Raw genomic sequence first — 15,459 nt, forward strand, 5'->3', positions numbered from 1 at the left:
GTATAGCTTCTATAGCTATAAGATAGAATGATAGAATATAGTGAGGAAATATGAACACATTTATTTGTTTTGTTTAGGTTGACATTATTGACATCTAGGTACTATGTTGGGCTTCTGAAATTACAGAAATTAATAAAGGGTGTTCCTGCTCGCAAGGAATTTCAATCTAATAAGGATAGGGAGGCATGTGGAAACAGATTTGTGAACAACTGATTATAACAAAAGGAAGAACGAAGGACATGTTGAGTAGAGGCATAGGAGCATGCCATGGAAGAGGCTGAGAACTCCACCTGGGGAGGCATCACTGAGGATGTGGTCCTTCACAGTCACGTTCACATCTACCTGCCAGCTTCTCAGTTTCTCACTCACAGTGGGCTCCCAGTCTGAATTCATGTGAGAATAACTCACTAACATAACATCATAGATCAATTTTAGGAACCTCCTAGAACTTTCTTCAAGGCATCCTTCATTTCTTTATTCCGTAGGCTGTAGATCATGGGGTTGAAAAAAGGGGTCAAAACTGAGTAGAACAACGTTGTGAACTTCTGCATGCCTTCTGCTTGTCCTGACCCGGGACTCACATATGTTATCATGACTGAACCATAGAACAGAAACACGACAGCCAGGTGTGAGGAGCAGGTGGAGAAGGCCTTCTTGTGGCCAGCAGCAGAGGGTACCTGTATCACAGCTCTCAACACCAGTGTGTAGGAGCCAATGATATAGAAAAAGGTAGCAAAGATGAGGAGGGAGCTCATGGTGCCGCATAAGAGAACTGTGCCTGGGATTGGGACACAGGCTGAAGCCAGGGCCAGAAGGGGACCCAGGTCACACAGAAAGTCATCAATCACATTTGGGCCACAAAATGGCAGCTGGGTGATGAATATCACTGGAATCAGAAACCAGAGGAAACCATAGACCCAGCAAAAAATGACCAGGCTGCTACAGAACTTAGTAGTCATGATGGTGGGGTAGTACAGGGGGCAGCAGATGGCCAGGAACCAGTCATAGGCCATGATGGAGAGAAATAAACATTCAGTTGTGCCCAGGGAGAAGAAGAAGTACAACTGGAGGAGACACCGAGTGAAGGAGATGGATTTGGTCCTGGAGAGGAAGTTGACCAGCATGTTGGGCACATCAGAGTTGACATAGCATATCTCTAGGAAGGAGAAGTTGGCCAGAAGAATGTACATGGGGGTGTGGAGACGGTGGTCCCAGCGCACTGCACACACGATGGCCATGTTTCCAAGCAGAGTCAGGATGTAAGTCGTAAAGAATATGGAGAAAAGGAAGATCTGTATTTCCCAGCGGCAAGGGAAACCCAAGAGAATGAAGTCACTCACCATAAAGGAGAAATTTCTGGCCTCTGAGCTCAATATCTTTCTATCCTGTGAGGATTATAGCACAAATTACACATCCAGAGGGAGTTACATTTTCTGATTCCTCCCCCCAGGGAGAGTAAGCACACTTTCCTGGTCATAGGGCAGGGGGTCTAGACCAGTGGGTTCTCTTTATTTTTTGATTGTATACCTCAACAATATAGTTATTGAGTGTCCTCTTCTAAATGTTTATATTCACTTACAAACTATATATAAACAACTGTCCATCAACAAAGTGAATCTTGGTAAAACTTTTTGGAAAAAGTTTTCTTGGAATTCAAATAAAAGTAGAAATCCAAATCTTTTCTTTCTGTATTCCTCTGTGAGTTGCTTGGCATAACAAACTCTGGAGAACACTGGTCTAAACAATACAGATCAGTGTCTGGCTAAAACTAAACTGAGATGTCAACTCTGACATAAATAATTCATTTTTAAAATTTTAGAATTGAACTAGACTTGGTGGCACACACCTGTAATCCCAGAGGCTTAGGAGGCTGAGGCAGGAGACTGGAGAGTTCAAAGTTAGCATCAGCAAAAGTGAGGCACTAAGCAACTCAGTGAGACTCTGTCTCTAAATAAAATACAAAATAGGACTGGGGATGTGGCTTAGTGGCTGGGTGCCCCTGAGTTCAATCTCTGGTACCCTCCCCCTCAAAAAAAAATAAAATAAAATTGGCAGATGCATGAAACAAAACAGTTGTATAGTCTAAGCAACATGCAGAAGAGGACATGAGGCTTAAGAAACCAGATATGAAAATAACCATATAGGGACAGAATGACTTTAAGCAAGTTATACCTGGGCTACAATAAATGACCATTCTGGGCCCTGATTAGTATCTATTCTCTATTTGTAGGTTGTTGTAGTGCATGGTCTACTGACTTTAGTGTGATCAGAATCCTTGGGGATGCCTTTCAAAGGTACAGCTCCACCCTGGTTTGAGATCTACCAGTGTGCCAGAACATGAACTTTGGAGATGCAGCAGGTCTTGGCTGGAATTCTGGCTCTGATGCTTTGTAAGCGGTACTTCCTGGTGAAAGTATTTACTCTCTGAAACTACATTACTGGCTCTGTAAAATGTGAATGATTATACATACATACATAGCAAGGCTGACATGAGACTTGTATAAAGTAATATATACAAAAGTAGTTTACAGATTATAAAGTGCATAAATTATTATAAACTGTTTAGAAATTATTGTGCTGGATATTATTCTCCCTTGTTAGAATTCTACTGGCTACAGAAATCTAGGATGTAATATTTCAAGAGAGACATCATAATATTTAGGCTTTGGGTTTTCCAGCAGCATGACTCAGCAATATTGTAAATTAAGCTGATTTTAAAATGCAGAAGAATTTTTTTTTTTTTTTTTTTTTTTGGCCTGGGGAATTTTGGTCATGGGACAGGTTAAATATGTGTGTGTTTTCATATATGTGGGAATAGGAGATAATCCCCTGGATCCTGAGACCACACCAAAGATTCAGCTTGCTAACAATCTTTCTTAAGATTGTTTTTTCCCCTCAAAATACACCATAACTCCCATTTTCGTCCTGCAGGCTATCTTTCCTGGCAGGGCTACCATTGCAGTCTTAAATGACAGGATTATTTCCTGATGACTACAATTGTGTTTTGTATTGAGGCCACCTAGATTCTAATCTGCACAATTTCTCAGGTGATCCCTTTCCAGGCTGACCCTTCTCACTTGCTCCCTCGTGGGCCTTCCTGTGAAAGTGAGGATCAGATTGTCCTCAAGTGACTACAATAGATCAGCATCAAAAAAAAAAAAAAAATTTCAGAACAGGCAGGCTTGTGGAAGCTGTTTTGATTCAACCTTTTCTTTTCTCTCTCTTTTAATTTAGTGCTTTATTCAGCTTTAAGGAAACCTGAAAATCAATTGATCCACAGATAGATTCACACATACTCTCCATTCATTTTTTTTTTTTTTAAATTCAGGGGAAGAGAGGACAGTTTATCTGAATTTTGCCTTGATGTAAATCGAAGTTTCACTCAGAAGAAATATGGATTTATCACCCTGATTTTACTTTTTCTTTCTTCCCCATCTAATAAGCTTAAATGCACTATACCTTTTCATCTCCCCTCCTAACTGTGCTCAGTATCTTTATTTTTAGTTGAAAAATATGTAGTATGATTTTGGAAGTGGTTTTTTTTTTGTATATGGTACAAAATATTAGCAGAAATCAAGATTTATGGGTATAAGAGAAAAATAAAAATATAAAATCAAGGAAGAAAAAACTTGATAACATTAAATATCACTGAAAATATCAATCTGCACCCATTATTTCTAGCACTGAATATTGAAGGAAATTAGAAGTAATACTATTCCAAATTTTGAATACTTGAAAAAAATACTCAGTCACATTTGTATTAAGAAAATAGTAGATTCTCACTAAGAGGAGGCAGGGCTCCTGTTGAAGAAAGGATTGATTTCAGGTCTGGGTTCATTCTTGTCTTTTCCTGCTTCTCAGAAAGCAAGGAGATGCTTGAGAGTGAGTGTGTTAAAAGGACCTAGGCAGATCCCTTGAAGGGGCTTCAGTAGATAATTTTGGGAAAATTTCAGTATCAAAGAGGATAATGGCTGTAATTTATGTTAAAACATCAAATGAATAAGAACACACTAGTGCCCATAATAATGAAACAAACAAAAAAGATTTGTTCTACCTTTTCTTAATAACATCAGTTATGTAGGACAAAATAACTCAATAAGCAAAAAATCCAATAAACTCTTATGGAAATTCAATCCTCAACATCTGTGATTTGTGCAGTATTCATTTTCTGTGTTATAATGTACACAAAGGTGTGTGACCAGATGGCACACATACCAGGTGTGCTGGAGCCGCATTTTCTGGGGGCAACTTGTTGACCCAGAATGAATCATAGGCATGTGGGTTCCTTTTACTCATTATAATCCTAATGGCACACAGAAATCTGGGCTGTGACACTTCAAGGGGGATATCCTAGTATTTAGGCTTTGGGTTTTCCAGCAGCATGACTGAACGAGCACTATCTCCTCTCCTAATGCGATGAAAGCCTCACATAATATCAAGATGAAGAAAGCTTGACTCTAGTCCTATTTCCAGGCTCAGCATTTGTGCTGGGGGGTGGGAATATCACTGCTTATCCTGCTGTGACTGGAGGCTGTGGTTAGAGCTTTGCAGGTACAATTATAGAAGTGACAGACCAGCGCTGGGAATCTTGACATCAGCCTGGTGGCAAAGACAGTGATTGCCCACACTGCTCTCATTTCCATGGGACTTCGCAGAGGGCAACTCCCTCTTTGGAGGGGCAACTTGAAGGAAATCAACTTTGGACTGGTTAACCCTTATGTCCAATGTGTATTAGGCGCTTTGGTTTTCTTAATTACACTAGAGGGGAGTCATAGCAAGGATTACTACTTCCTTTCATATATGAAGAGATAAAGGCTCAAAGAGGTTAAATGCCTGAAGTCTTAAACCAGCGAATGGTAGGATAAATTCTATGCCTTTTCTCCTATTCTGCCACTTTCTCCCAATTTGAAAGAACTTCCTATACATATGTGTCTAAAATGTCACCATCCTAGAGAAAAGATCCAGGGAAGTAATAAAATGTTGCTTTTATTGGTGCTGTTCATGTTATCATATCATCTGAAGGGAGGCAGGTGGGATCTTCCTCATATCCTACCACTTAGGTGAAATTACAGTTTTTCCCCTTTATTTTTCATGACTTTCTTATTTTTGTAATAATATTTTAAAAAAACACAAATACTACATAAAATATTTGATTGCAAAAATTCAGCTTAATTCATTGTCAATTGTGGTTATAAAATGGCATCAACAGGTCATCCGAAAGGACATCTGCTGTAATTGTTATTTCATGGCATTCATTCTATAAGAGGTGATCCCTCTTAAATGAACTGGATTAAAAGGAGCAGAGTAGACAGTTTTTGGAAGGGTCATTTTACTCTTTTCTGACTTTTCTGATACACATAGCTTCTCTAAACTTATCCATAGCCTAAGGCAGATCACCCCTCATGTATTTATGCAAAATCTTGAAAATTTAAAAAGAAATATAATTGTTTATTTGCATTTTTAGTGTTGCAATTCTATTTGTTGGAGCCTTTGATTTATTATTATTTTTTCTTCTCAATTAGATATTATCCTCTTTTCTCTTATTGCCTCCACGAATCCCTATTTTCTACTTATTTTTTTTTCTAGCAAAAAGGGCAATTTGATCAATATGCTATGTCCTCGGGACCTACTTAAAGAGATGGGACCACATCCACCACACTATCCACCTGTTTCCTCCTACATTCTGGAGGAAATAAACTGTCAAGTCTGGCTTTTCATTTCTTGGAATTATGTGTTGCTTATATTTACTGACCTCAGAGAAATCATGGATTAGAATAGAACCTTAAGAATCGTGTTTTCTTCTTGTTCTGAACTCACTGAATCTTGAAGCTAGTGGTTTTCCAGCTTCCCTTCCACCAGCAGTGAGTCTGTCTCTTCTACCTTCTTGCTGGTGGTTTTCTAGCTTCTGCTGGAATAGCAGTGCCGAAGAGCTCGTTACAAAGGAAGGCAGGGCTTCACCTTCAGAGCAGACTTCATTTTTGGGAGTTGCAGTGATCTTCTTGCTCTCTCTCGAGTCACTCTCCCCTTTTGATTTACTGCTTTGGTCTTCCACTTCAGGGAAGGGAAGTTAGCATTTATTATGCGCCCATCCTATGTGCACCCTCTGTAGGCCTTTGAATACCAATTATCCTTTTTACCCTCCAACAATTGCAGAAGTAATAATAGAGTCACAGGAAGACTGAGTACCCAGTCCATAAACAGTAAGGCCAGTGCTGGGCAAGATTTGTTTCTTTCTCCTACATTGTACAGATGTTCATTGTCAGTCTACACAGGCAGCACTAAAAGACATTTGAGGACGGCGTCCACGTCCTCTTTGAATCTTCTGTATTTAGATTAACACTCTTGGTTTCTTCAACTGAATATGATGTAATCTCCAGGCCTTCTTCATCCTGGTTACCTTCTTTTTATTGATCATGTTCTTTTTGCAAATATTACACAGAACTCTTCATGCTGTGTGATTGACACAGAGCACAGAGGAATTATAACCTCTTCTGCTTCTGAAAATTCAGGTAGACTTCAACTGTCACTTTCCACTTGATTTTTTACTGAGTTTGCATTCTACCAAAGGCCTGATGGCTTGTTCACAAGAAATACTAAAAACCAGACTGGCCCCATCTGATGCATGTGTTGCTGAGTTTTTGAAGTGAAAGTGGTTTTATTATTCAATTTTACTGTTTTCAATCTATTAAGACCTTTTAGACTTTCAAAATATTAGCATTTTAAATTTTTATTGTCTATAAATTGGATTAAAATTTTTGTGAATTTCATCTGTTTGATTAAAATATTAAGAAGAACATAAGAAAATGGTATTTCAATTCACTTAAAATTTCTTCTGTGTTAGCATCGATATTATCAGTGATCGTATATAGATGACTAAGCCAAAAATACACGGCAAAAAGGTGGTGAAAATCATGTTTTATCTCTGAAAAACACTCTGGTATATATTATTAAACAGTTTATTTAAAAATTTGTAGAGACAACTTTTAGACTTCACCTTTATGGTATTAAACAACTGCTGCTTTTGCTCAACTTTAGTTTTTTAAAACTTTCATTATTCAGGATTTTAAAAAGAAATTTGTAATAATCTTAAACTACTTCTGTAAATTCAGCACCCTGGAGAATAATTTATGTAGGTCTGAATACTTAAGGTACTCAAAACAATTGAGATTTACTTCATTTTCATGTCAATTCTCTTTTGCATGTTTCTTATTTCTTCTCTGGAATGGAAATTATCCTTCAGAGATGTGCACATTCTAACATTGAAAGACCTTTCCATTGAATCTTAGTCCAGTGAAAAACTCCTTATATTTTGTAGAGAATCTCGTTCTTTTTTATTTCACTGTCTTCACTGTCTCTGTATGTACTGTTTGTCTTTCTATTTTTTCCTTGGAGTTACTTCTAAGATGAGAAGATCACTTGAGATTTGTTCTTGGAAATTTAAAAAACTCTATAATACTACCTATTATATATAGTTTCAGTGCTTAAACTATTAAAGGGCAATGTTTCATAATATATTTTCAGTAAAATGCCTTTAAAAAAAGCATTAATTTTTTGATTACTGCTTATCATGAATTTTTTTATTACTGCCTCTTTGCTACCATTTATTGAATAATTATGTGATAGAAACAATCTTTTCAGACTAATCTTTTAAACCTCATTCTGCTTTATAGCTGTTTATTGATCTAAACTATTTCAAAAATTCAATAAAAGTAGTGCCTTTGATATTCTTGTATGCATTTGTATGGTTTTCAAGACAAGGGTGTTTTGGAACATATATTTATATGCCTGTCTAGTGAAATTTCTTTAAAATCAGAAATATTATTCTTTTCCTATAAAATTAAGGAGCATTATAAGAAGTGAAATTTAAATGTACACGTGGTTAAATAATTAACCTCAATATTTCTAGTGAAGATTGTTAATTTAAATATGAAAAATAAAATTTTTCTTTTGCCTTTTAAATCAGCGAAGATGAACAAATATGATACATAGTGAATCATCAGTGTTGGTAATGGTGCAGTGAAATAACACTCAAAAAATTGTTGGAGGGAATATAAACATCAAAAAGGGTTTTCTGGCAGGCAATTTGGAAACAACCAGAGCTTTAAAAAAATTTATGCCCATTAAATAAAAATTAAAGTGAATTAAAATGAATAATAAATTCATCATAAAAGTACAGAAGAATTTCCTGGGGAGAATGTTAACATGCAGATTCTGATTCAAAAGGGATGGTTGGGGCCTGGGATTCTAAATTTCTAATGAATAATGAAATGGTGATGTTGATTCTTTGGCAAAGGTTTATACAGTTATAGAGTTCTGGGCATAGCAAGAGTTTGTATATAGTTCCTTTATATACATTTTTGTAGAGAAATTAAATGATTACAAAAGCATAAAAAACTCCTAGAAAGGTATAAAACTTTAATAATGTCACAACTCAGGTTCTAATTTTCTTAGTTATGTGTCTACATTTCTCAAATTTTCTGTGAGCAACATATATTATTTTTATAATCTGAAAAAATAATTATGAAATATCATTTTGAAGGTACTTACTCTTCTGGATCTTCCACCTTCCCCAAGCACCTTTGGTGACTTTTGTTATTTCTGTAACATTCCAGAGTACTAAGAAGTCCCCTATTTGTACCATATTTGACTTACCGTGTGGGTTATCATCTTCCCTTCATTTGATACTGAATTTAAAGCTAATGAATCCAGCTTCTGTGCCAGCAGGGTTGAGGAGAGAGGGGATCTTTAAGGCTGCATTTTATATTTGGGTGACAAATACCCATCTTAGGAGCAGGGATTATAGGTTCAGTTCAGAAAATGGAATGCAACATTCTGAGAACTGATAACCATCCTCTTCTGGAAAAGATTTGTACAGTTTCTCTCCTCTCCTTGGAAGGAATCATATCTTAACCTCAGTCTAGTTTTCTTCCTTAAAATAAACAAAAAGGAAAATGGCATTAGTTGCACCTTGGGTTTTATTTTAATTTGGTAAACTTTATTTTAAGAAGAATGCTTAAGTTTAGAAAAAAGCTCACAAAACTGTGGGAATAGTAGAAAGGATTAAACAAAGGCAATATAATTATTTATTATTTAATTTTTCTTTCCTTTCTAATTGAGGGAAATCTTGAAATAACAGTTTCTTTTAAAGCTAGAACTGAAAGGTAGAAAGGTAGTTTATTAAACTTATATTTATTTCCATAAATATATGTTATATTTTCTGGGTTCCACACTCATGAAATATGAACAATCTGCCCTTTGTTGAAGGAGTTGGTTCAGGGACTGACAGGGAATGGAGAACAATGTCTGCAGATAAGCCTTCCCTTTCTCTTCATTTCCCCTGGATCTCAGAGTTCTGTCCCCTGTGCTTGCACTTTGAATATATTTGGGAAAATACTTTTTCCAGTTGGAGAAGACATAGCCCCCTCATACTCCAGCAGTGATAACAATAAAAGTCTGGATTCTCTCCTTGTCCCTGATGAAAATATTGCTGGGTTAAAGCCAACTCTCCTGTAGGGAGGAATCTCTTTGCTGAGATTCCCTCTGCTGGATGGACATTACTCCAAGGATCCACTCTTGGATTAATTTATTTCAAACACCTGATACACCTTTTCTCACATCGGACCAGAGATTTTGCTCCATCTGTTGACACCCTGCCTATCTGGCATGCAATTCTGAGTTACTTTGTCTAAGTAAACCTACTCCTGTTTACTTGTTTTTGAATTCATTACATGGATCAAAAATTATATCTATGTCATACTTGACCTACTACTTTGCCACACAAATATTAACAGTTAATATTTGTTGAAAGCTTGTTATGTGCCAGGCACAGAGATGAGTAATTATGAATAAGCACATTAATTTCCACAACAGTCCAATGAGTTAGTTTTTAATTACCATTTTAAATTTATATGTGAGGCCATTGAAGCTTACATAAATTAACTTGCTCAAGGACTCACATCTAAATAAAGTCAAGTTCAATATCTGAATTCTGTACAATCTGAGAGAAGAACTTGAGTTTTTAAACATTAAACTGAATAGTTTAATCATGATTTGGAAGGGAAGGAAAGCAATACTTATCAACAATTCATCTCATACCAGGCACTGTGAGAAATTCTTACATATGTCATTTTATTTAATTATTGCCAGGTACCACTATTGCAATTTTTACAAATATTTTTGGTTTTAAATGGACATAATAACTTTATTTTATTTATTTATTTTATGTAGTGCTTGGGATCAAACCCAGTGCCTCACAAGTGCTAGGCAAGCACTCTACCACTGAGCTACAGCCCCTCCCATGTTGCAATTTTTTAAAGTGAGACTGTTTGTTCTGACTAACTGTATCTATCTCTCTCTATATACATACATACATATATATACATATATACTATATATACATATATATATATATATGTTGATTATCATTGAGGATGAGATAAGTATCTAGCCTCATTCTTCTACCTATGGATAACCAGTTTTCCCAGCATCATTTGTTAAAAAACCTGTCTCTTCTCAGTGTATGTTTTTGGCACCCTTGCCGAGGGTCAGATGACTAGATGTGTGGGTTTGTCTCTCTGTCTTCTAGTCTGTTCCATTGGTCTATGCTTCTGTTCTTATGCCAGTACCATGAAGTTTTGTTATTATAGCTCTGTAGTTTAATTTGAAGTCAGACATTATGATGCCTTCAACATTGTTTTTTGGGGGTTAGGAATTGCTTTGGCTATTTTGGGTCTGTTATTCTTCCAAATGACTTTTAGGACTGTTTTTTCTAGTTCCATGAAGAATGTTATTGGTATTTTGACGGTGATTGTGTTGAATCTGCATATTGCTTTTGGTAGTATGGCCACTTTTTTTTTTTAAATGTTCTATTTGCTCTTTTAAGTTATCATGACAGTAGAATATATTTTGACATGTCATACATACATGGAGTATGGCCATTTTTACAATATTTATTCTGTATATCCATGAACATGGAAGGGCTTTCCATTTTTTGGTGTCTTCTCCAATCTTCAATGTTCTATAGTTTACATTGTAGAGGTCTTTCAACTGCTTGGTTAGATCTACTTCTAGTTATTTTATTTTTTTGAGGTTGTTGAGAATGAAAGAATTTTCTTGATTTCTTTCTGAGCAGATTCATTACTGTCATATAGGAAAACTATTGACTTTTGTATGTTCATTTTGTAACCGGCTACTTGGCTAGTTTGTTGATTAGTAATTTTCTGATGGAATTTTTTTATCTAAATGTAGGATCATATCATCTGCAGATTGTGATAATTTGACTTCTACTTTTATCCATTTTATTTTCTTGTTTTGCTTAATTGCTTTTTGTTTATTCTTTCAGAATTTTTCTACATAAACATGTAATCTATTTAAAAACATTATTTTATTTTTTCTTTTAGTTCACTGAGCACTTTATGAATTTTCTAAATTCTTTCTCCAACATTTTCTCCACTGTGGTGTCAATTGGGTCAGTTATTGACGTGTGGTGGGCTATTTCGGTGGTTCTTTCTCTTGCCTTTTTATTCTGTTTGTATATCTGCGTACTAGAGGTGGTCACATACCCACTATCCTCCAGAGGGTCTGCTTCAAAGTGGCATAGAGCCTGGTGAATGTCCGAAAGCATGGGATGATTATTGCATTTTTTAAAAAAATTCAAGGTACTATTTAGTGAACTTCTTTCTCTTGAGAGTCTAGGCTGGGTGGATATTCACATTTTGATTCTTTCACTCTCTGTGTGTCCTATGCTGTATCCAGTATCAGCACCACTTAGAACTCACTGAACCTTGTTTACTACAATCACTTCAGAGCAAAGTCACATTATTATTCAACCTTATGAAAATCTAAAAACTTGTTGATACTGTTCTTCATTGTTCTAATCCAGGAATAAACTTGTAGCAAAGTTCTGGAATGGTTAAAAATTTAGTTATTAAATATAATAAAATTGCTATAATGCAATATAGGGACTGAAAAGGGGAGGAGAGAAAAAATGAGCAAAAGAAGAGAGAAAGAAAGAAAAAAGATAGAAAACAATAATGACAAACAAGGTAAAAAGAAGAAAAAGATGGGTGGGAGAGGATTTGAAGCAGTAGCAGGTAATGTAAGAGAGAAAAGTGGGGGTAGGAGGAACAAGTGTAAACCTGAGCTAGGAAATAGTAAACCATGCCAAGGTGAAGAAAATTCTTATTGAATCTGGGTTTGAATTTCATCAAGATTTGGAACTTTCAGAAGATGTCTGTCTCTCTTTGACTTTGAATTCCCCTAGAGTTGCTGGGACTCAGCAGCCACTCCATAGTTGCTATGGACTTCACACCGGCTGGTTCTCATTTGTCAGCCCAGGTGCCTGAGGCTGGATTCTCAGAGGGCTGTGTCTGTTGGCTGTTTCTACTGTGTGCGGGATCTCAGCATGTAGGGCTCTGGGCTCTTGCTCTGTCTACTACAGGTCACCCCTCACCCACTCCCCTCCACAGGGTCCTCTTCAAAGTGGCATAGAGCCTTGGCTAGCGGAAAACATGGACCTTGGTTGTGGGTTCTCTGTGTGTGGTCTGTGGTGCAGAAATGTCCTCCCTGACAGGCACTCCTCTGGTTCACCTGGGTTCTAGCTTTCACTGTCCAAGATTGTGAACTGCAGGCATTGCTCACCTCTACTCACTGGGACAGTGATAGAATTCTGCCTGAGTTTGAGCTCCTGTCAGTTTCTGCTCCAAATTTCATGCACCTCTCACCCCCTGCCTGGGATGGAAACTGCCTTCCTGTCTGGTTTTGAGCTGTTACTTCCCACCACTGGCCACTGCAAATCATGCTTATCTGCATCTTCTCAGTGTAGGCTCCTGTTAAGGCTGTTTGGAGCACTTGGTGAGGCGAACTCTTCCTGGAATGGGCCTGCTCCACCCCACTCCCCTCATTCCCTATGGGGGAGAGGGGATTTTACCAACTTTTGACTAGTAGCGATCCCTCTACAAGTTCAGTCTAGACAGATTATTGAGGCATCCCACTGTAGTGTACTTCCTCTGGTTTTAAATGTTGCTATCCAAAGGTGACAAGATGCCATGTTAATTTATTTCTTCTAGGGCACCGTCAAGTTATGGGCTCCACAAAATGACTGCGTTGCCAGCATGACTTTCTGTCCAACATCTGGGTTAAGCTGCTTGATTTCCTTCAACCATCCTGTTGCTCCTGTTCCATTTCCATTTAGTTGCTTTTCTTTCCAGTTGTTAATGGAGTGAGCTTACATGCTTTCCCTCTCCCTCTGTCTCTGTTGCCCCTCTTCCCTTCTCCCACCCTGGTCTGGATTCAGGGTTAAGGAACTCTGTCCTTATTTTCTACTCTAGTAACCAAACTTCAAGTCTCTCCAGGTCTCATACTGTCTCAAATTTGGTCCTTGAACCTTTAGTTTGACACCCATCTCTCTGGTCAGCTGTTCCTTTATTGTCTCTTTCTGTGTGGAGAGGTCAAGGGTTGATGCCCAGCTCTGCTCCATCATCTTCAGTCTTCAGAATATTTTTAAAATGTCTAGATTTTCTGGTTTTACATCATTACTTAATTTTAACAACAAGTAAAAAGTTGAATAATCTAAAAAATAACTCTTCTTAGATGTATCAGGGAAGTGAGGTCACAGAATCATATAATAAACCACATGATCAAGTCATTCACTGCATAAGAGTCATGTGACAAAATCTAACACCCATTCATGATAAAACACTCAGCAAACTAGGAATCGGGTGGAAGTACTACAAATTGATTTAAAAAATCTATGGAAAACCTATAGCTAACATTGTACTTAATATTGAGAGACCTGAAGCTTTCTTGCTAAGGTCAGAAACAAGGCAAGGATACCCCCTCCTACCACTACTTTTCAACATCATACCATAAGTCCTAGCTAAAAATATGGATAAAGGAAATAAAATTATACAGATTGAGGAGAAATAAGATAATGTTTTTAAATGGACTACATGAGTATTTATATAGAAATATCTGAAAGAATAAACAAAGACATTCTTGGAACCCATAAATGATTATAGCAAAGTTATAGGATGAAATGTTAATATGAAAAAGCCCATTTCATTTTTTTTATACTGGCAATCAACAGTGGAATTTGAAATTAAAATATCATTTATGTTAGGAACTCCTAACCCAAATGAAATACTTAGGTATAAAGATCTAATTAAATAAACATGAGTTCTATGAGAAAATTGAATAACTCTGAAAAAATTATTAAAAAAGTAAATAAATGGAGTAATATTCCGTGTTCATGAATAGGAAGTCTAAATATTGTCAAGACATTGGTTCTTCCCAATTTGATGTATAGATTTGACACAATACCTATCCAAATCCCAGTAAATTATTTTGTGGGTATCAAGAAAATAATTCTAGCATTTTATGGAGAGGCAATAGATTCAGAATAGCCAAAATAATATTGAAGGAGAACAAAGTTGAAGGACTGACACTACCTGTGGGAAGCCACCCATGGCCTGTATGAGAACCAAGTGGAGCTGGGTCATTAACCAGGAAAATCTGGTCTTAGAAACTCTCAGTTATTAATAACTGATGGAGATTGCCTGAGTCAAATGGTCACCCTGCATCAGCTCAGCGCTGAAGTTCAGATGCAGGCCCTGGATGTGGGAATGATCTGCTCAAGCCAAATGCCTTGCTTAACTCTACCCCTTATCCTGTTTTTCCTGAAGAAGCTCCTATGGGTCCCTTTTGAGCTGTACCTATATAAATAAACCAAGCACAGTCTCCTTCCTTTGTTAGAGCCAGACCCTATGGACAGCTCAATTGGTCATGCCCCTATTCTAAAGATAATTCTGTCTTCTGTTGTTATTTCTGATAAAGAAATTTCTTAGCTATTATTTTGCACCCAGCCCATCCCTCTGATAGGAACCCTTTTCCTAGCCCATGCGGGATGTGAGCTAGAACTATCCAACTTCAAGACTTACCATAAAGCTGAAGTAATTAAGACAGTGTGGTATTGGGGAAAGAGAAGACATATAAATTAATGAACTCAGACATAGACTGCCAAAATATAGTCAACTATCTGTCAAAAAAGCAAAGACATCACAATAAAAAACTTTTGAATAAATGTTATTAGAACAATTTGACACTGACACGCCAAAAAAAAAAAAAAATGAATCTAGGCACAGATCCTATACCCTTCACAAAATTTAAATTGGATCATAAATCTACATTTAAGACACAAAACAACAAAACTTGTAGATAATAATTTTTTTTCTTTCTTTTTTTTTTTTTTTTTTTGCAGTGCTGGGGATTGAACCCAGGGCCTTGTGCTTGCAAGGCAAGCACTCTACTAACTGGACTATCACCCAGCCTGAAACTTGTAGATAATAATATAGGAGAAAACTTTGAAGACCTTGAATACAGTCATAAAATTTTCAGATATAATTCCAAAAGCATGAGCCTTGAAAGAAACAATTGACAATCAGGACCTCATTATAATTAAAA

General features: G+C 36.8%; 1 protein-coding gene across 1 annotated transcript; it reads right to left on the bottom strand.

Moving 5' to 3' along the window:
- Positions 1-431: 431 nt before the first annotated feature.
- On the bottom strand, positions 432-8,667 carry LOC124976486 (olfactory receptor 11H6-like). The gene is made up of 2 exons (XM_047539353.1): positions 8,653-8,667; positions 432-1,385 (listed from the first exon to the last, which is right to left on the bottom strand). The coding sequence occupies exons 1-2, from the start codon at positions 8,665-8,667 to the stop codon at positions 432-434; spliced, it is 969 nt and encodes a 322-aa protein (XP_047395309.1).
- Positions 8,668-15,459: the final 6,792 nt, after the last annotated feature.

The sequence above is a fragment of the Sciurus carolinensis genome, chromosome 2, assembly GCF_902686445.1.
Source record: "Sciurus carolinensis chromosome 2, mSciCar1.2, whole genome shotgun sequence".
Taxonomy (NCBI): Eukaryota; Metazoa; Chordata; class Mammalia; order Rodentia; family Sciuridae; genus Sciurus; species Sciurus carolinensis.